The sequence below is a fragment of the Coffea arabica genome, chromosome 2c (genome assembly GCF_036785885.1).
Source record: "Coffea arabica cultivar ET-39 chromosome 2c, Coffea Arabica ET-39 HiFi, whole genome shotgun sequence".
Taxonomy (NCBI): Eukaryota; Viridiplantae; Streptophyta; class Magnoliopsida; order Gentianales; family Rubiaceae; genus Coffea; species Coffea arabica.
In genome coordinates, this window is record NC_092312.1 from 70,418,846 (window position 1) to 70,441,506 (window position 22,661).

Consider the following 22,661-nt stretch of genomic DNA (forward strand, 5'->3'; position numbering starts at 1 on the left):
AATCTGGAACCCATACAACAAATTGAACAAAGTCACCACTATTGCAATGGAAAAGTAATGGCAAAAGACATTATTTAGAAAAATTGGTGTTAGGAATAAACCAACAAATAAAAAAAATGGTAAGTCAAGAAGGAAGAGGTGGGATTGAAAATAACACCATCACAATATAAAAATGATATAAATAACTAATTCTGAAAAACAAAATTACAAAACATGGAGAGGCAAGCCAAACCGGGAGGTTCAGAAACCTTCAAGATTTCTCAAGCCTAGGGTCAGAGACCTTGGTTCAGGATTTCATGACTCATTAGTAATTTTTATACCCACCTTCCCTATCGTTTAAGAGTCCTCAACATTGTACACTTGAAAAAAATATGCTTGTAGTAAGAAACCATTGATAATAACCCCAGCAGGGCCTCGTATGGTTCTACTTTGACCATCAAGTAAGATCACTTACTTCAAAAATTTTCAATACAAAAAAATTATACTCCAAGCAATTTAAACTACTAGTAATTTAAAGCAAATTATACTAACATAAGGATATTTGCAGTAAAAAAAAATTCATAGTTTTAATCAAAAGTGGATCTAACAGATAAAAGGGGACATTGAGAGAGAGAGAGAGAGAGAGAACCCTTGGATATGATATTCTGGGAAGCTTTCATTTTTCTCTATTGTAACCTTTCACTCCAAGCCTGCAAATTTACCGTCAAATTTGCCTCTTAATTCTCCATCTATACCCTAACAATAACAAATAAACAAATGAAAACACAATATATCAATTCATACAAATACATAAAACGACACTTCAAATTTTTCTGAAAGATCCTAGATCTCTTGGAGCATATTAGTTAACAAAAAAATACAAGAAAACAGAAAGCGACAATTTTTTCCCATCTCTTTCTCCAAAAAAAAAAAAAACTACAAGTAGTCCTTAGGCAAGAAAAGGGAAAAAGGGGTTTCCTTTCTAAAGAGAAAGAGAGAAAAGTAAAAAACTTTGACTTTTGCTTCTCCAAATAACCTATATAAAACATCAAGACACGAGATGGGGTTCCAAAATTCTAACCATAGGATTTATGCAAAATCTTGACCGTAAGGGCTTCTTTGGATCCCAAACTCTAACCCGAAAGCTCTTCCAACATATACATTCCAGAGGATTCCACTACCAGTTGCTCAAAAATCATGCAGTAACATAGGAAGGAAATAGAAAAACAAAAGAGATGCACTTTATAAAAAAGGGAAAAAAGTTACACAAACTCACTCTCATCGAGATGCTGGATGCCAAAAGACATTTCCATTTTTTTGCACCCGCAACATCAAAGATATATACAAATTAATATATAAAAATTTGACTGCTAAACCCCCACAAAAAAAGATCCAAAAGGCTAGAGAGAGAAAGAAGAAAAGATTAGAAACCCAAAAAAATCCCAACCATCCTCGTTGTTATTGTTGTTGTTCTCAATCAAAATCGGAAAGAAAAAAAAATGACAAAGAAGATGAGAGAGATGAGGGGATAATTGAAGAGAAAGATAAGGAAAAAAGAGACGATGATGCAAAAAAATGAAAGAGAAAAAAAAACTGTTTCTTATTTTTTTCAAGCCAACAATCCTTCAAGCAAAATATGGAACCATTTTTTTTTCTTTATCATTTCTTCAGGGTTAGATTAGATTAGAAGATAAAGGCAAAGAAAAGATGAAAATAAAGAGAAGATGAGGGCTTTCTGAAGAAAGAAAAAGAAAGAGATGATGATTGAGAAAGGCGATTGACGGAGAGAGAGAGGAAAGGAAGTTCCTCTGAAGCATCCAGCCCAATGCGAGAGTCAAATCTCACCAAAAACTCTGATAACAGGTCAATCTATCCACTGGGTTTCTCCCCCCAAAAAAAGAAAGAGAGGGGGACAAAAGAAAGCAAACATAGTATGTAATCATAGGGAACAAGCTAAGCAGTAAGAGAGAGGGGGAGGGGTTGAAGCAAACAGAGAAGCAACCGATAACAATAACAATAAGAATCCAAAAAGAACAAAAGGCTCATGCAAAAGTAAGTAGAAAGGAAATTACTTGAAGCAATAGACAGGCGAAAGCATAAGAACAAGCTAGACGAACCAGCTGAAACGGGCCTGCATAAGTAAAAGGAGGTGAAAGTAAAAAAAGATGCGGAAAAAAAACCGTATGAAAGACTGAGAAGCAGCTGCACAAAGCAAATTGTGGTAAAAGAAATCGAAGGAATACTGTAAAGGGCCGGGGGGGAGAGTAGAGGAAAACCGGGGGGGATTACTTCAAAAGAGAGGCTTTAATTAGTTGGAGGTGTAATGGACAACTATCGTGGGGAAAAGAAAAATGCAAAAGACAAACCTGCAATCAGAGGGCGCAGCAGAGGACGACGGGGAAGGGAAATGGAAAAGGCGATAAAAGCAGATGAACAAAAGAGGAGGAGAGGTTACCTGGCATAGCGAAATGGGAAAGGGGGGGAGAAGCAGCAGGAGCAAAACAGGAACGGAAAAGCAAATGGTTAATTGTGGGGAGAGGTAAGGAGAAGCAACAACATGGGCCATCATGGCAGCAACCTAATCTGCCAGCAGGCAAGATGAGACAGTAGGTGGAGAAGGCGTGTAAGGGGCTGGGAGAAACAGTAAAATCTGAGGCGATATAGCTGCAAGATGGGGAGAAAGAGGGGAAGAGATGCGAGGACAAAGCAATGTAGCAGCAAAAAAAAGGAGAATAGAAGACGGAAAATAAATTTTGGTAAAATGCGGCGCGGGGAAGATAAATTTTGGAGTGGAAAGAAAAGAAATTTGTGGTGGAGAAAGAAAGGCAAAGAAGGAGAGAAGAGCAGAGAGGTGCCTGGCGGCAGCCAAACAGAACTAACGAAAGATAGGTCTTCGAAGCAGGAAGACGTGCAAAATGAGTGGAAACACAACAGAGAGGAGGGGGAAAATGAGTGCACAAGGACCTAAAACTTGGAGTGCAAAGAAGAGTGCAGAAGGAGGAGTGGGTAGAGTCGGTACAAAGAAGACTGACAAACTGGCAGAGAGGTGACCGACAAGCTCAGCCAACCGCCTGCAGGGCAGAAGAAAACAGTGCCAAGGAAAGAGACAAAAGCAGGCCCACGGCGAGAGGAAGGATCCGGTGCATGTAGAACAGTTGCCAACCAATGCATTCGTTCCACGTCAGCATCAAACGAATCCCCAGCCGCCACGCGGAGGACGACCACATCCAACGTGGATACCTGGCGTTCGCCCTTAGTCTATATGTTTAATGAACAGAAACACAATTCATGCTACTAGTGGCGGAGTCAGAAAAAATTCTCTTTGGGCAAAAGTAGTATTAAAATTTTTTATCTACTTTTTTTCTAGTTTTTTAAGCAAAAAAAATATTCACAAATAACTTAAAATGAAAAGGTTTTTTTTTTTAACTTATTTCAAATGAAACTGTGTGACCCACATATCATTTTAGAATATTAGTTCATGAACCAACATAAAAGATCACATAATTCTTTCACTTCCTTCATAAAAAAACTTCGGAAACACACTTGAAATTATATCAAAATTTTATGGATATTGTAAAAATTTAAGGGGGGCAATGGAGGCCGTACCCCTAGTGGCCCCACCTTAAATCCATCACTGCATGCTACCAGCCACGATGCATACAAAACCAAAGTTGATTGAGTTCTTTATTAAGAAACTCAAAAACTATGAATCTAATCGTGATGTAAACAAAACCAAAATTAATCGTAGTTTTTTATTAAAAAAATTTGAAAATTATGAATTACTAAATCCAAACTATTTTCCAATAATCAACAATAACTTATTCTGATACCACTTGTTAGAGGTTGTTTATGTCAACTTTTGATGAAAATCATCACCTATTAAATTCATAATATTTATAGTGATTATTGAGAAATAAATTAACAACAAAATTATGAAAATGTATCTAGATTTATGTTGACTAACTGGTACTTGAATCTTTGAGATTTTTTGGATAGCCAGGAAGGACTCCACATATTCATTAATCCCTTCAAAGAGCCTTTTAACTTCTCTGTAATATCTTTCTTGACGATGGGATATCAGGAAATAGCTATTTTGTAGTACAAAATACGACAATAAGAATACGTGTGATCCGAAAATCATAACCCTATTTATAGATAGCTTTTTTGTGATCTTTTGGATTCCTATTTCAACCCATCATAGAAATAGAAATTACCCTCAAATCTTTACACATTAAAGGCCCACATCCTATTAGATACATTAAAATTCAAACTATAATTAATCACTTTAATTGGATTTAATCTTATTTGACAGTCTGCAACATATAATTATTCACATATAAGTTTAACGTTGGATTAAGAATCCAACATAATATTTTTTTTTATCCGTTTACCTCTTTACACATTCTTTCCATTCCAAATGCCAGGTATAGAATTCGAATATAGAATCTGGTACTGGAAAGAATTCTAAAAATCCTCCCCTTACCACATAAAGTAATAGTCAACACGCTTGATTAGAATTATTTGTCTTTTGAATATTGTAAGATACGATGGGCAATACACGATTGCACAATAAGATTTACATGTTTTAAAGGACTATTAAAAGTAAGATAAGACTTCCGTTTGGCAAGTGAGTTTTTTGGATGTTCGTCTAAAACTTTACTGTAACTTACTGTAGAATTTTTAAAAAAATTTTTAAATTGTGTTTTTTAAAAAATATTTTGAAATATATAGTTTAAAAATTTTGAGAAATTTTTTGAGATTACTGTAGCTAAAGTTTTTAAAAAACTTGTAGCAAATAAACTTGGCAAAAAAACTTGGCTGCCAAACAAGGCGAAGTTTAGTTTGTCTTTTATCATATAATATTAAAGCCTCTTCCTTAAAGGTAGAGGTGTCAAAATGGGTGACTTGGGCGGATTTGAGTTGGGTAAAATGGGTAATGGGTATAAGTGAGTCAACCCATTTATACCCATTTAATTAGATGGGTATAAATGGGTTGACTCACTTATACCCATTACCCATTTTACCCAACTCAAACCCGTCCAAATCACCCATTTTAACACCTCTAATTTATATCCATATGCAAAAACTTAAGATACCCATACACATCTATTCATGGGTAGGTATGGATAAATTTAATTAAATAGGTTGATTTGCCACTTATACTTAAAGGTAACATGTTTGATGTAAGAAACTAGTCATGTCTCATCACCGTGTTTAAACATAAAAACTCTTGCTTAAAAGTAGCTTAGTTGCTTTGAGAACAAGCAAATCGTATATCATGCTAATACTAATATAGGAAAATTTCTTCCCTTTTGGGATTTCCGTAAATTAGGAATCCGAGATGAAGTTTCGCCTTATAGGTAAGTGCCCGAAATACCACGTAACAGCTTCCATTTTAGATTAAGTACACTCAAGAAACTATTTGCAAAAAATGCCCTTAAAGGGTACATATTCTCGAGTGAAATACAAAGTATTTAGACAAGAGGCTTAAGTATGACAATGACTGGATCATCAAGTAATAAGCATAGATGAACAAATTCATTCAATTTTATGGTCATTGTTAACTAAAAAGTAATTGCTAGTTTTATGTGGATTCAAAATTTGAATGTACGAGTCGTCTAAACAGATTTAATGACCACATGTTCAACAATTAATTAGCAAGCATAAATAATTGGATATACAATAAATTCATGACATAAGTTGATGAAAAAAATGCAAATCTGTATCATCATGTAATAAAGCATCAATCCCTTTATGCTGTTAACTATTTATGTCACTTTTTGTAATAAGATTTTTACCTCAAAATTTGCACAAACACATACTACCTCCATTATTAACCATATCTTCCAAGGCCAAAAAAGTATAAAAGGAAATTTTTTTTTTTTGATAGTTTGCTTATGGTAAATGACTACACCCTACTTTCCTAAGTTTAAGCACACGACCTTAACATGCCTCAAGTGATAGTAATTTTATAATGCACACTTGAGCACATACAATGGTCTTACTTTGGAATTGCATTAGTTGTCCACTTGTATTGGCTTCTAACTACACTCCTTGGAACGTTCCACTAGTATGGATTTTTTTATTTTTTTTATTTTTTCCAACGGAAGACTCCGAGCTTTATAAGGGAGAGGAGGAAGGCGGAAAGAAAGAGGATTTGAAAGTTAAATTAGGAATCTCACAGTCGTTTGATCAATGTCTCTACTAGCTAAAATAGGTCTTAAGGACAATATAAATAGTACAGTAATTTGGGCAAGATAAATTGTACTACCATGCTACTTATATACACCATCTTAAATTGAAAGTCAACTACATGCTCAAATTAGATGAAAACAATAGAGTAAATTGCACAAAATGTCACTAAACTATTTCAATGTGCCACTTTTGGTCATTAAACCTTTTTATTAGTCAAAAATGTCACTGAATCAGTAAATTTGTATTGTTTAGGTCACTTCTAACGACATAAATAGACGGAGATATCTAAATAGTACAGATTTACTAGTTCAGTGACATTTTTGGCTAATAAAAAAGTTTAGTGACCAAAAGCGGCACAGCAGGTACAATGTATCATACTTAATTTTACTTTGTGTACATATGTAAGTCAACTTTCTTCTTCTCAAAGCAATTGAAACTTGAAATTGCATCACATTTATCTTGTGCAAGTATTCTAGTTCAAGGCATAATCACAAAGACCAACAATGATCCTCAAATATTTTTGCAGAGAATAAAAGAGTCTTGGGCATTAATTTGTAGACATTAAGGCATGTCTATACAATTACTATGGGATATAAATTCTACACTAAAATACAATAAAATTTTAGACAAATAGCTGAAAAATTCACTTGTCAAATAAGGCCATAGTTGTGGATCATATTGCCATTGGAAGAAGAAAGAGAAAGAAGGAAACATGACTCTGCACCTAACATCATAATTCTTTCTCCCCTGTCATGTGAAGTTTGGTTAGTTACATTCCAAAAAAAAAAAAAAGTTTGGTTAGATCTCTTTCTTTGCTAAAGCACCATCATGTAGCCTCATGATTTTCCCCCTTAAAAATCTGCCAATTTTCACAATCTCCTTTATAAATTAAAATTTTTGAACCCTCAAAAATTTTTTAAAAAGTTTTATGTTGACTACAAAGTCTATATGTACGAAATTTGTCCCCTCAGTATAAATTTTCGGGTATCGTCCTTAACTACGTCAAAAGTTTTTAAAAAAAACACACACACACACTCACACAGAAAATTAGCTCATAAATCGCTCTAATTAATTTTGCTTTTGGAAACATGTTTAAAAAAAAATATTGCACTAATTATTGGTCATAAGGTATAAGTTGCATGGAAGGCTAGTCAAAGACTCAAAAGCAGTTGTGGCGTACTTGTTTGTGCTAGGTTTGGTGAATGATTGACAATGAAAGGCAGAGTATTTTAGACAGTATGAAAGGGGTATAAAAATTGTCCGCAAGTCTTATTTAATAACTTCTGCAATTGTCGTAAATATATCCAAAGGAGGAGCCTAAGAATTTTTACTTTCTTAAATTTATTTTCTCGTTTTCAAATAACGTATAAGCATGTCAAGAAATTTAATTTTGAACGCATTACCAAACTATTTATCAAAGCACTTGAAAATGCATATGAAAACCCAAAAATGAACAAAAGAAAATGGCCCAAAAAAAAAAGAAGAAAGAAGAGGTGTTCTACTTCCTGTTTCCAACTACTATTCTATTAATTGACAAATTCTACCTGACATTATTCAGTTTCCAATTCAACTTTGACTTTTCGTTAATGAATTTCAATTCAGTGTGAAAATTTCTCACGAGACACCGGCTGCTGTTTGAAAATTAGGCCTTTTGACCTCAAAAGTCAACCTCAACATGGTTAAGAAATTTGATTAAGTTATATATATATATATATATATATATATATATATAGATTAGGGAAGGGACGGGACTTAGAAAGCAGGGGGGGAGAATAAGAGAATTTGAACTCAAAACATCTAATTTCTGAAATTTCAACTTTAATCACTAGATTAAATCTTTATCGACTATCAAAATTGCTGTTGTCGTACTAGAAAGGTACTATAGTCGCACGTTCAAATTTCACAATTGCTATCATAATTGATGAATGGTAATGAGTTTGATTGAAAAATCCATAAAGTGTTTGGTAACTTTACGGTAATTGATTTTATTAGTAAACAAAATAATGCATGAGTAAATTGGCAGTAAATAAAAAAAAAAGTGAATTGGTAATTAATTATGAAACTCATAGAAGGGATCTATGACACCTATTAACTGATTTCGATTGATTTTAACCAAACATCGCAAAAATTGTACGTGGGTATGATTGAAATATAACGCATTTCTTGGCTTGAAACTCACCTACTAAGTATCTCCTTAATTTAGAAATAGAAAAGTGGTTGGCACAGCAGTAGGTTGGAAAACATACGTCCTGGATATTCTAATTCATGTAATTAGGCACGTGGGGGCATTTTATTCCGAAAGAAGATTCATTGCATCTCAATTGCATAATTAGCTCCACTAGAAAAAAAAAAAAGAGAATGAGTACGTTATTATCCATGTCGTCAAATCAAATAAAATACCTAAACCTTCGTCATCGTGTGAAGAGATATTATTGTCAGCAATTTGGCCGACAACCACCACGTCGTTTTTGGTGGATCACACGAATTAATTAGCTAAGTCATGCACTAAAAGGTGTTTATGGTTTAACAGTATGGCTTTGATGAACAGAAAATGATGTTAATGTGCAAACTAACCATCTTTTGAGTAGAGATGACAATGGTGTAAGGTGGTTATGGATGGTAAAACAGAGAAAAATGCAGGGTAAGGATGAGGACGGATCCATATTTTTTTTCTTTTTAACTACATAATTATATCTATGTAACATTAAATGAATGATATGATGTTTGCTTGTAGTAAAGTAATATAATCTTTCTTGTTGATTTATTGTGGTTAAATGATAACTTTGTTATGTTAGTTTATTTTTGAAAAAATCGTTCAAAATATCTCTCACATTTTATAAAATAATTTTTTTCGTCCCTCACTTTTAAAATTTTAATTTTACGTCATTTACAAATTTTAATTAGGGATGATAATGGGGTAAGGTAATCATGGGCGGTTTACCGGGCAGAGAAAAATGCAGGGTAGGGGTGAGGACGGGTCGATTTTTTTTTTTCTTCCTACTACATAATTATATCTATGTAACATTAAATGAATGATATGATGTTTGCTTGTAGTAAAATAATATAATCTTTCTTGTTGATTTATTGTGGTTAAATGATAACTTTGTTATGTTAATTTAATTTTTTGACATACAGCATGTTGTTATATACAAAAACAATGACAATTACATTAGATTTTTTTATAAAATCAAATATAGAGAAACAAATTCACAAGATTAAAATGATTTTAGAATTTTGTTTCAAAAATTCGAAAAATATTAAGGTATCCATTATAACTATCGTATATATATATATATATATATATATAAATAAAATCAAATAAAAAATAAATACGAAAGCGAGGCAAGATTGAGGCACTTATCGGAGCAGTGGGGTGGGGCTAGACATGGCCATGATTCATATTTGAACTGGAATCAATCGAAACTGGTCCGGCGGTTTGTTCAATTGGAATGGGAACTATAATCATAAGCAAAGGATCAGATTCAGGTTCACTAAATTTTGAACTGGAACCAGACAATTTAGGACCCTTTTAAATCGTCCAAAAAATATTTGCTATCTAGATCTATTTGGCTAGTTTAGAGTTCAATATCTATAATCAACACCTAATACTAGTAATTCGAATCCTAACCCAACAACTCATTGTCCTATTTTTTTGTAAGTCTATATCGCATGATTAGTCTAAGGGTCTATTTGATAATCTAAAAAAGTGCTGAATCTGAACTTTTTCAGACATTCAGATGTTTTGAGTGTTTGATAAATGAAAATCCATTTGCTGAACTTGTTAAGTAGTGCTGAACTTGTGTGTATTTTTTTCAGTACAAGAATCCTAACTGAATGCTTAATTTTGATAAGAATCAATAGAATTACTTCAACTATCTTATTTTATCTACCAAATCTACCATTATTTATTAATTATGTTCAAAATTCTTATATAATTAAACAACCTAATATTCTCTATCTAATGATTTTTTATTTCTCTTTTCTCCCTTTTGAATAACTTTCACTTATTCTCCATACTCCTTAAATAATATAATTCATCTTTTATATTAATTTGATTTAAAAATAAATATTGTCATTTTCATACCTAACATTTTTAGCTAATTAAATCATAGGTTCTATTTTTTTTGATAAAAAGATATAAGGGCAAAATTGTCAAATTTAACTTATTAAGCATTCAGTTCTAAATGTTTATCAAACAGTATAAATAGATTTAGCATTAAAATTCAGACATTCATAAATTTTTTTCAGTGTTTAAAATTTAGCAAATTAATTGATTCATTATTCAGATTACAGAATTCAGAATTCAGACTTCAGAATTCAGATTCAATTTTATCAAACGGAATCTAAGTCTAAGACCAATCTAATCCAATCAATAATGAGATATTTTTCATAAAATTTGCATCATTTTTTCTTTTTCCTTGCATATGATAATATAATAAAATTTCTTATATATGTATTTAACATTCATTGTCATATTTTCATAAAATCAATTTTATAAAAATAAGTATTTAAGCATAAATAAAAGAACTGAAATTGCCATCTAAAGAAACCGAAATTAGAATTGAAATAAAATCGTAACCGAAACTGAAATTGGAAGTTCAAAAATCGTAATCAGAACCGTCCTTTGGAGGGCTAGTCCAAGTTGCACTTTTTTAAAAAATTGGAATTGTCGGTCTTTAAACTAAAATCGATGATTCTGAAACCCGAGTTATGTCTAAACTTACCTACTTGCGATTCCTATTTTTGAGCACCGTATAAAAATGGAAAGGATAAATTACATTTTATTCCCCTGTGATTTAGTATTTTTCTATATAACTCCTTTATAGTTTCAAAAAGTATACATAATCCTCTCGTAGTTTGGATGAAAATATCAAAATAACGGAAATGATCATTTGTAACAGAGTCACATAAAATATAAAAAATACCCTTATGTAAAGTTGAAAATTATTTATTAACCAAGGGAGTTATGTGTATATTTTAAAAATTATAGGGGGTTATATGATAAAGTATTAAATCATAAAGGGGATATATGGTAAAACATAAAATCATACAGGATTAGTATATCATGTATTTATAAAAGTAATTTCGACATTTTTTAAAGGTTCTATTACTACGAATGATTATTTTCGTCACTTTGACACTTTAATTTAAATTACGAGAGGGTTATATATAACTTTTAAAATTATAGGAAATTATGTAGAAAAATACTAAACCGCAGGAAAGTAAAGTATAATTTGCCCAAAAGGAAATGACAAACATTCCACATTAATCAAACTAGAGATCAGATAACTCTACCTTTCTTTCAATGAAGTCATCACATACATAATTAAACTTCTTAATAGCCAAACATCAATCAAACCTCATCAACTGTTTCATACCGTGCTATTCGAAGAATGAAGTCATGTACTTTACCACATTAATCAAACCATTTCAAGCCCAATCAACTATTTCATGCTATTGAAACTTCTTAATAGCCAAACATCAATCACATCCATAATGAAGTCACGCACTCTACCATAATGGATCCAGATCATCAATTGAAAAATCATAAAAATGGCGCCAATCAACTACTCCCTATTCATCGTCCTTTCCGGCTCATTTTAGTCTAATCTAAATGAATAGCTCGCTCGCCTTTTGGATTTACGTGCCGCTTACGTTAGCCGCTCGCCTTCCTTCTCCCTACACCAAAAACGTCGCAGCTTTAGGAACAGCGACCCTTATCCCTTCCCATACTTCCGTCTCTATCTTCTTGCTTGCTTCAGAAAATTTCCTTTGAAAAGAAAGAAAAAAAAACGTGCTTCAGAAAAAGAAAAAAATAAAAATAAAAACTATTTTATTGGTCGTCACCTTTGGAAAGCGTGCCCGATTTGGCCACCAAATAATAACAGAAAAAATATATATATTATTTTGATTGCCTAAAACGACGTCACAGAAAATATATATTGAGATAGTTCAAGAACTCGAAAAAGTTTTATCTCTTTCTTTTATTTTAGCTCGGTGAAATTTTTTTTTTAGTTGTAGAAAAATGAGTTTGGAGGAATCATCGTCGACGGCCGAGCGGCGGCTGAGAGCGATTCAAGGACATCTAATTTCAGCCGCCGACGGTTTGAACTTGCGGCAGATCCACAAGAATGAGACCGCTGGTGAATTTGTTCATGGTAGTCTGTTTTCGATTTATGTTGTTATTTTTTCTTTGTTGTTCATTGTAAAAAAAATTTAAATTTGTTTATTTACGCAGTAGAAGTTTGCTTGTTGGTTAGTAGTGGTGGTGGTGGTTGTAGTTGAAGTTTCTAATGCGTCCGGCAATGCATTAATGTCGAAAGTTGTTTAACGGTAATGATTTTGGTTTTCGTTCTTCTTGTTTGAATTGGCTATCGGTATTGATATAGTGTCTTCTGAAGATTGTCTGAATTTATTGTTAAACCAGGTGATAAGCTGTTTAACTTATTGTTTAAGATGATTTAATTGAGGATGGATTTATCTACTTTGGGCAATGAGAATTAAAGATATCAAATTTCTGTTTTTCTGCTTTTCTTTTGAAATCAAAGTTTGAACTTTGGTGCAATTTTTACGTTGTAATGAAAAGCAAAAGGGTCTCTAAAGAAGTTATTTGGAGCCTCCAGACCGAACTTGGAAGGTAGGGAAATTTTTTGTTCTTGTATGCTTGACTTTGTTCTTTAGAAAGAAGTTTTTGGTATTGGTTTGGATAATAATTTCTTTGGTTGAAAAAGGAAAGGAACACAAATAACTGTATTGTCATTTAATTTGCTGCAGTAAATAATGATAGATTCAGAGTATGGTCATAACACCTACAAAATGTTATATGGCTAAGTCATGAATTTTTAAACTCAATACGACAAAAATGCTTTGGTTGAGTACTAAAATAAAAGATGCTTTGGGGCTATTGCAGCTATTTTTCGCTTTTTGTGAGTGTCCGTTATGCTTAGTTTTCAATGATTCATATCAGATTAATTTATACTTGAAAGATGGTTTGAAAACTTGATCAGGTCAGGGATATAGTGTAGTTCTACCTGAAAAATTGCAGTCAGGCAAATGGAATGTATACAGGTCAGGTTTCTTGCATATGAATTTTTGAAATGCTCCCTGTCATTTTTGTTCAGTTCACTAAGTTATTGATCATCACAGATCTGCATGCTCTCCTCTGAAGCTTGTTACTAGGTTCCCTGATCATCCTGAAATTGGCACATTACATGATAACTTTGTGTAAGATCATTTTATACTTCTCTTGCAGTTTAGTAATATGCTTCTTCTAGTTTGATGTCTTTCATGATTTTCTGGTTTTGACTTTTGCTTGCTCAGGTGTCCTGCCAAAATTTATCCTTAACCAAGTTTGTCTTAATTGGTTCTCTTCATTTTGTGTGCTCAGATATGCCGTTGAATCGTTCCAAGATTACAAGTACTTGGGTACTCGAATTCGTGCAGATGGAACCATTGGAGAGTAAGTTAGCTTGGGAATAACATTTTTGAACATATCAGTATAGATACTTGATAAGACTCCAGAGAGTAATTTGAATTGACCTGTTGCATTGAAGGTACAAATGGATGACATATGGTGAAGCTGCCACTGCTCGATCGGCAATAGGTTCTGGGCTTTGCAATCATGGAATACAATCAGTAAGTTAAACATTTTCTTAAACTTCTGTAATGTTGATGGACCCGTACCAGAATTTAATCTTTATCTCTGTCTTTACAATGGTTACTGGTTTTTTTGCCTATTTGTTGTGGCCATGTTTGCATGCCACATTTGGCTACACATAGATTTTGTCTATTTTGGTTATTTGATGTTATATATAAATCAAGATTACTTTTGGAATTGTTTCGTGAATTTATAAAGTAATCATTGCTTATTGGTTTTTCATGAACAGGGATCCTGTATTGGACTTTACTTCATAAATAGACCAGAATGGCTTATTGTGGATCATGCTTGCTCAGCATATTCGTATATCTCAGTTCCTTTATATGACACTCTCGGTGTGTAGTTGTCCATCCTTATAACTCTTTTTGGTCTGATGAAGTCTGTTCAACTTGCAAAACTTTTTCCCTTTCTTCAGGTCCAGATGCTGTTAAGTACATTGTGAATCATGCTTATGTACAGGCCATTTTTTGTGTGCCAAGCACTCTGAACACAGTGAGTTTATAATTCTTTTCTTATTGTTTTAAAACAAATGCATATTTAGCTCTTATAGGTTACCTGTTTATTCTGTTGTTAAAATCATGCAGTGACAAATACATCATGGGGCCATAGTCTGCTTGTATTATGCATCGTACTTGTTATGTAGTACAGCACAGAAAGGGTTGCATCCATTTATTGACTTCACTTAATTGGATTCATGAAACTGCATGAGTTTTTAATGGGAAGGGTAGCCAACATGTATGCAGTAATAGGTGTCCTGAAATGAGGAACTGTTAGGTCATGACCTTTGTGGGTGTTATTTCGAATTATATTATTCTTAATTGCACACTCTGCACTGACTAGTAAACTTGTAGATGTAAATCCAAGTCTCAGTTTCTGGACAGAAATGAGTTTCGGATTCTGATCTCTTCTACAATTTATCCCAGATTGAATTAGGAGATAAGCTTTGCAAGTATGATGCATTTATGATCTGCAACTCCCTTTAAACAGATAGCTGTTCTAGGCTTCTAGTGTAATTAACTTATATGTTGTTTATTGAACCCAGTCTCCTTTTTCCTTCTACTTTTGTGTCAATGTTGAATCCCACTAATACTTGAAATTGGCCTTGTATTTATTTTCCTTCTGTTTCAAATGTGAAATCCAGTTTAAAACTTAATATATATATTTTGACGAGCATGTCCAAATATTTGATATATATCTGATGCTTCTTTTTGAATGCTGGCAGTTGTTGAGCTTCTTATCTGAGATTTCATCTGTACGTTTAATAGTGGTATGTACTTCTACATCTTCTTGTCAAATATATGATTATCTTTTCTAGCAGACCAAACTTTGTTGTTTTCATTTTTTTTAATACTATATTCCATGATATACAGGTTGTAGGAGGGGTAGATGAGCATCTCCCATCTCTTCCTTCAACATCTGGAGTTAAAGTTATTTCGTATTTAAAACTACTTGATCAGGTAGCTGAAAATTGTTGTCAGTGGTGGTCTGTATCGACATTGTTTATATTCTTTTGCTATGTTGTTTGGCTGCATGACTTTGTTTTGAGGAATAATGAGGCTTGGACGCTCTTTGCTTCTTGAATTTTATTAGTAATAATGGTGACACTTATTCAAATACTGAAGGGGAAAAACAAATTATATAGCTCTCTTTTGTCATGTCTACTGAATGGTGATACATTTTTTTTAATAAACTTAACTCACAAAAGAATAAGTGAATTACACAATCAAGTTCGACTCTGACCTTTGCTTCATCAGTTCCCACTTCATTGTAAAGCAAGATTCTGTATATCAAGCTCTTATTTTTGGTTCAAAGTACAGAAATTGTGATACATAAGAAGTTGACAATTTATATTTGGTGTCTTATGGAGAATTGAAAAGGTGAAAGTTTAAAGAAATTTAAAAATTTTAGGCTGTCAAAATCTTACACTAATTTTTGTTGCTATTGATCTGGGTATTAGTTAGTGGAAATTTATCTTTGCTTCAACTATCGTCTTTACAGTGCATCTATCTTGTTCCCTCTGATATTCCCTTTGATCTCCCAATAGATTAAGGTGCATCTTTTTACAAATAAAATTTACCACTATGATAATCACAGATCATTTGTTTCCATGAATCTTGACTTTGTGGAATGGAATTGAAACGTTGTAGAAAGAATTAGGAGACACTACAATTATTCTTTACCTACCTTTTCTTGCAAATGTATTGAAAATAGAAACAATTAAGGCACCTGCAGTAGCCCATTGCCTTACTTCTTATTATTATTTTTTTTGTAAATGTGTTGAAAATAGAGAAAGTACAGGAAACTGCTGTAGCCCGTCACCTTACCCTTTTTTATTTTTTCCCTTCTGTTTATTGATGTAAAACTGAAATCCCCTTTCTCCTATTTTATAAACACTGGAAAAGACTTGAAGTTTTTCTCTTTTGGACGAATTTATTGTTGATAAGTTTGGACTTCCTTTTCCAGGGTCGTGGAAATATTCAGCCATTTTGCCCTCCCAAGCCTGATGAAACTGCAACTATATGTTATACAAGTGGCACTACCGGGACACCAAAGGTTGATTCTGTTTCTATGGTATTTTCTTCTGTGAGAATCTCAGTGTGATTGATATTGTGCAAATTTAATGTGTTGTTTTTGTCTTTGTCATCCATGGAAAAGGGTGTGGTCTTGTCACATGCCAATTTGATTGCAAGTGTTGCAGGCGTGACTCTTAACATCAAGTTTCATCCCTCTGACATGTGAGTTTTCTGCTTGGTTTATGATTTATACCCCTTATGTATGTTTCGACCAACAAATTGTTGCTTGTTCATTTCTGCAGTTATATTTCTTACCTTCCCCTGGCACACATCTATGAGCGAGCCAACCAAGTTTTGTCAATATATTTTGGTGCCGCTATTGGTTTCTATCAGGGGGTATGCCTGCATTATTTCCTTGTTCAGTTATAGACATTTGATATGGTTGACAGTTTCATTCAATGTAATATGTATGTATTTTCTTTTAAATTCTGACAAGCATTCTGACATCTAAGTGAAAAATGCCTACGTGGGAAGTTATAAGTTTTACCATAATCCGTGACCTTGAAGGGGAAAAAGAAAAAAGAAAGACTATTAAATGAGAAAGAAATCAACAACCGCAGGCAACTCTTCAGTTCTTGCATCCAAAACCATTTTGAGATCACCTGTAGACCTTTTGGGTTAATTTTACTTGTTTTACGGTCTTTTCTTTCTTTTTAAATTCCTTACTGGTGATCTTGTCTGCCCATGGACTCATTAAGTACTGACCTTGTCCACCTATTGTTTCTTATACAGTGGCCTTTTCATCCGAAATTAGATCTCAGATTTTGTGCTAAAAATATCGGGAGTAAAAATTTCTGTTCAGGTCAATGATCTACTTGCAACTTGAAAGAAAACAGGAACTGATATTTTACATGATTTAAAAACCAGAAAAACACAAACATTACAAATTCACATGGGCAAAAGGATTATGACTACTCATTTAAGAGTAGCGAAAGAAAATTTCACTATTTTCTACTGCTTTGGTCATGTTCTTGTGAATTGCTTTTTTCTTCATGATCTCTCCAATTTTTTTTAATATGTTTCATTTAAAAATTGTATTCATGTAAAGATATCTCATCAACATGCAGGACAACTTGAAGTTGATGGATGATTTGGCAGTTTTAAGACCAACTATATTTTGCAGTGTCCCTCGTCTGTACAACAGAATATATGCAGGGTATGTTTGCGCAAAGCTCTAATACATACATTGTGTCACTTTGTACCTTGATGTCTCAAATTTCCACTCAATTTGCCTATTGTAGGATTACGAATGCTGTAAAAAATTCTGGGGCCCTGAAGGAGAGATTATTTAATGCCGCTTACCACTCCAAGAAGCAGGCAATCATGAACGGTGTGTCCTGCAGCACTTCGAATTAAACTCCATGAATTTGTTCTTTGTGCTTTTCAAACCCAGGCAGGAGTAATAGGTTACATGCATGTGGTGTTCACATGCTACATAATAATTTTCAGGCATGGATGCTTATTGAATAGAAGATTAATGAGAATACCATAAGTGGTGTCTTAAATATGTGTTAATGTCTCTGCCTCGTTATTCTTGCTCTGCACTCATTTGTACTTTATTTAATGTTTCAGGTAGAAAGCCATCACCCATGTGGGATAGGTTGGTTTTCAATAAAATTAAGGAAAAACTTGGAGGTCGAGTCCGCTTCATGGGTTCAGGAGCTTCACCTTTGTCACCTGATATCTTGGAGTTTCTGAGGGTGTAAGTTGTACATATTACTTTGTAAGGAATATCACCATGACACATGTACGAGGTATCAACAAACAAATATAATTTATTACATGCATGTTGCAGATGTTTCAGCTGTCGAGTTACTGAAGGATATGGAATGACTGAGACATCCTGTGTCATAAGCTCTATGGATGAAGGTGACGTCTCAGTTGGTCATGTTGGTTCTCCAAATCCTGCTTGTGGTAAGTTTTCAAGTAATGAAAGCCAAAAAAACAAAAAAACTGTAATGCCTGCTGGTTTAAAATAAACCTGTGTTATAATTACATGTTGAAGTGTTTACCACAAACTTTGACTCTGTGAGGTAAACTGAAAAAGTTTTGTTGAAGCTACTATTTAAATTCTAGATTTTGGATTGTTAAATTACAAGTACCTGTAACAGCATGGTGCTGTCACAATGGTGGTGACCTTTGGAGAATAGTCCTGATATTCAAGCTTCAAGAGTTATCTTTGATTATTCCCGAGTCATGAATGGGGTTGGGTTTGTTCATATCTATTTCTGACATGTAAATGGTCATGTTTACTTATTCCTTAGTCGTGAATCTTTAATCTTTTCATTACTTGAAAACTTTTCTTTCTTGCATGCTAATGGTCATTTTTTGCCCTTTTATAAATTGCATTTAGAAATAAAGCTTGTGGATGTTCCTGAAATGAATTATACTTCTGAGGATCAGCCTCATCCACGTGGAGAGATCTGTGTAAGGGGTCCCATTATCTTCCAAGGCTATTACAAAGATGAAATTCAGACGTATGTATCTTTTATGCAATACCTTGTGATTAATTTTAAGTTTTTCAATTAGCATAATATTGACCTGATTCGTTGAATAGGAGGGAAGTCATGGATGATGAGGGGTGGTTGCATACTGGAGATATTGGGTTGTGGCTACCTGGAGGGCGCCTTAAGATAATTGATAGGTAATATGTCTTCTAAATTTTAAGATACTGGTTTTGAAATTGGTCCATGCATCATGGTCATCAATGAAGTGTGCTTAAATTCATGGGATAATTTCAGAAACCTCCACTGAGGTTTCTAACAATTTCATTGAGCTCCCTTGAGGTTTTTAATATTACACTTACCTCCCCTGATGATAAACAATGACTATGATAACCTTCATAATTTTTCCAAAGACAAGCCATTGATAAAAAAGATAACAAAAAAAAGGAAAACAATTCTTCTTGACTAGGCCACACATTGTGACGAAATTGTTTCACCCATGGCCATTAAATCGTTACATTCTATCATTCAATAAGGGAAGAATCTTGGCTGTTTGAGTGGGGAAAAGGTAAGGATTGTGAGTTTTATGACTGACGGTTTGGTAGGCAATATATGGAAGAAACCTATAGAGAGGTAAAAATTATAAAGGTAAGAATTATGATGGTGGATTTTGGCATCTAAAATAAAGAGTTTGTTCGGAAAAAGAAGAAGTGATAAGAGTTTGAAAATTTGGATGGATATAGAAAACCATGGGAAGGAAAACTCAGGACATTGGCTAAGTAATAAAACTCATAATTTTGTCGTATACAAGTGTAATCTTGATTTTTAAAATTTTTTAATGATTATTCATATTTTGAAAATTAGATGAGGGCAATTTTGGGCATTCATATACTTTTTTGGTCTTATATCATCAAGATGAAACCCAAACCTATGTTCTAGGGGAGGTATGTGTAAAACGTGAGGGAAGCTGTCTAAAATTGTCAGAAACCTCAGGGGAGGTTTCTGAAATTATTCCTAAATTTTTTTTTTTTTAATTTTATTATTTTTCAAAGATATCAAAGAATGTTTACAGTTGTGCTAATTTTTTCTGTGGAAGAATAGCCAGATTTCTTCTAAATGGATTTTTAGTTTTGGAAGTACACAATATTCTCCATACTTTGTCAAATGAATTCAACCTTTTACATGTTAATGAGAATAAGATTGATCATTGATTATTAATTTGGTTCTGAAAACAGGAAAAAAAACATATTTAAGTTGGCACAGGGTGAGTATATAGCTCCTGAGAAGATTGAGAATGTCTATGCCAAGTGCAAATTTGTTGCTCAGTGCTTCATATATGGTAAGGAGATGATTATTGGTGTGTAAATCTATTCAATATATTTTTGGTAAGCCTATGTTAATGTCTGCAGGTGATAGCTTCAATTCCTCATTAGTGGCTGTAGTATCTGTAGATCCGGATGTGTTGAAAGAATGGGCTACTTCAGAAGGTATCAAGGTAATTGACCTCTTGATTTTGTGTAAGAGATAATGAATAGAACTCTGCAATTGATGTCATTTAGAGTGTTGTGCATTTCTGTTGGCTATCAAATGGATAAAGCGGTTGCATGTGCTTATTGGACGTAGCAAGTCCTTAGCTCATGGGATCCTTGTCTACCATTTCTAATTTCAACCAAATAACTGTTGGAAGACATGTTAAAGTTTGTATCAATTTGATGGCTTGTTCCTTGTCTATAGAACATCTTAAGTTTGCTTATATTCTGGACCGTGGAATTCATCTGTTCATTTAGCCTGGAAGTTCGCCTAGATGAATACGAGGCATGTAATTGCTTCCTGTAATAAGAACCTGCTGGTACTTCGTGCTATTCCAGGGTCAAATTCATTGACTTTACCTATGGTATTTAAGAATGGAATTTAGACTCGACTTAAAGCCCTTCATTGCTTTTGATGTTTCTTAAAGTTGTAAATTGCCAATTGTGGTAAAAGATTAACCAAAGTTGACAATGTACTAACTTCTCTTAGAAAAGCTGTTCTGAAGTGAATGACATATTTAAGGTGCTAACTTGCCTGATTATTTTAAAAGAGCTTACAACCAGACAACCTTTGAAAGAGCCTGATCAGCATGGTAATTAATTTTTTTTTTAGATGATTGATTTTTGAGATGACCTTTTATTTTTTTTTCCTTCACTAGATTGAATATCAAATATTACTTGGATCTTTTACAAGTTGATTGTGTAAACCATTTTGATCTTTCACGCAGAAGCTGACTATGTTTAGCAATTATTACTTTTTAATTGCTTTCCAGACCCATGAGCTGCCTGAGCAGACTGATTAGAGATTTCAAGTGGGAAGTTTGATTGGGGTAGTTTATCTGTTAAATGATAATGTGGATGTCAAGAAGAGCCACACTGACGAGAAACTTCATTTTTTCTTGTCCCAACTTAGTAGATTTAGCAACAGACACCCGGACACCTGCAGCCTTTTGATTTCTGATTTCTATTCTATTTAGAACATAGTGACCTATTATAACTGAGGGCAGAGTATGGTAGATATTGTGCTCTTAGCATTGGTGGTTCTCTTGTGTTTGGTTAAGTGGCAAAGGAGCACATTCAAGAGGGTTGAAAACAGAGTTGTACTCCCTGGGTCTAAGTCACCCAGCTGAATCACCTCTTAGTTTGTTTACGAAGCTGGGGGCAGGGCGATACATTCTATTGCTTGCCAGAAAAAGTTGAGGATGAGAATTTTCTTGGTGACCAGGCCTGGTGTAGTTCTTTTAAATCATTCACTACTATGTGATACTCTGCAATATAATGGCTTTTCAATATCCATTGAGATTTTGGTTGTTTGCATCCAATCTGAAATTGTGTCCTTTCAGTTTGAAGATTTGGCAGAGCTATGTAATGATCCAAGAGCAAGGGCTGCTGTTCTAGCTGATATGGATGCTGTAGGAAGAGAAGCTCAGGTAGTAACTTTAAATAAGGAAGTTTATCTGTCGACTTTCATCTAAGATTTGGTGTTACAGATTTGATTGCTAACCCGTCAATAAATGCTTACCTCTTATATTGAACAGTTGAGGGGTTTCGAATTTGCAAAAGCAGTCACTTTATTTCCTGAGCCTTTTACTTTGGAGAATGGCCTCCTCACCCCGACGTTTAAGGTAACTCTCCCTTACCTTCTCACTTCGTTAGGACTCGTAAAACTTAAAACCAGTGAAATTGTTATTTCATAGACATCGACGGTGCCTGCTGTGTACCATGCTTCTATCATCGGTTACACATGAAGATGAGCATTATTATTTTTACCGATTTGTTATTCTGCATCTCAGGTAAAGAGGGCCCAAGCAAAGGAGTATTTTGCAAAGGCAATAGCTGATATGTATACATCGCTTTCTACCTCTGATCCCACTCCACAAAGTGCTTTATGAACATATATTAAAGCATAAAGAGGCTTTGCTTTGCTGTATACTAACACTTTTCTTTTCTCCTTCAAGTCAATAAGCCAGATGATGTCAATTGTTGTTGTAATTTAAGCTGGCAGAGCAATTTTATGAGCTCTCTTGCAATTTTTTGTATAATGGGGGAACCTAGGCCATAATTCATCTCGGTTCCCTATTGTAGTTAGCTGCTATGGAACGAATATTTTTCCATAACTGATAGTACTGCTGCAAGTCTGCAACCACGCATTCCATCTTTTAGCATTGGCGGGCACAACTGTAACAACGGTGACAGATATTTGGTTTGTTAAGCTACAAATTTATAATTGCCAAATGAAAGAAATAATTTATGTGAACATATGTACTTTCGCTTTCCTTCTTCT

The 22,661-nt window shown here is 33.7% G+C and overlaps 1 protein-coding gene across 1 annotated transcript; it reads left to right on the plus strand.

Annotated features, from left to right (window-relative positions):
* The first annotated feature begins 11,888 nt into the window (after positions 1-11,888).
* Positions 11,889-22,636, plus strand: LOC113727619 (long chain acyl-CoA synthetase 6, peroxisomal-like). Its single transcript, XM_027251883.2, has 23 exons — positions 11,889-12,332; positions 13,182-13,242; positions 13,321-13,398; positions 13,562-13,633; positions 13,728-13,809; positions 14,061-14,166; positions 14,247-14,323; positions 15,054-15,098; positions 15,202-15,288; positions 16,295-16,384; positions 16,487-16,566; positions 16,647-16,740; positions 17,472-17,560; positions 17,646-17,734; positions 17,977-18,106; positions 18,200-18,318; positions 18,758-18,881; positions 18,962-19,048; positions 20,084-20,187; positions 20,258-20,343; positions 21,721-21,807; positions 21,916-22,002; positions 22,171-22,636. The coding sequence occupies exons 1-23, from the start codon at positions 12,200-12,202 to the stop codon at positions 22,267-22,269; spliced, it is 2,106 nt and encodes a 701-aa protein (XP_027107684.1). The 5' UTR covers positions 11,889-12,199; the 3' UTR covers positions 22,270-22,636.
* Positions 22,637-22,661: the final 25 nt, after the last annotated feature.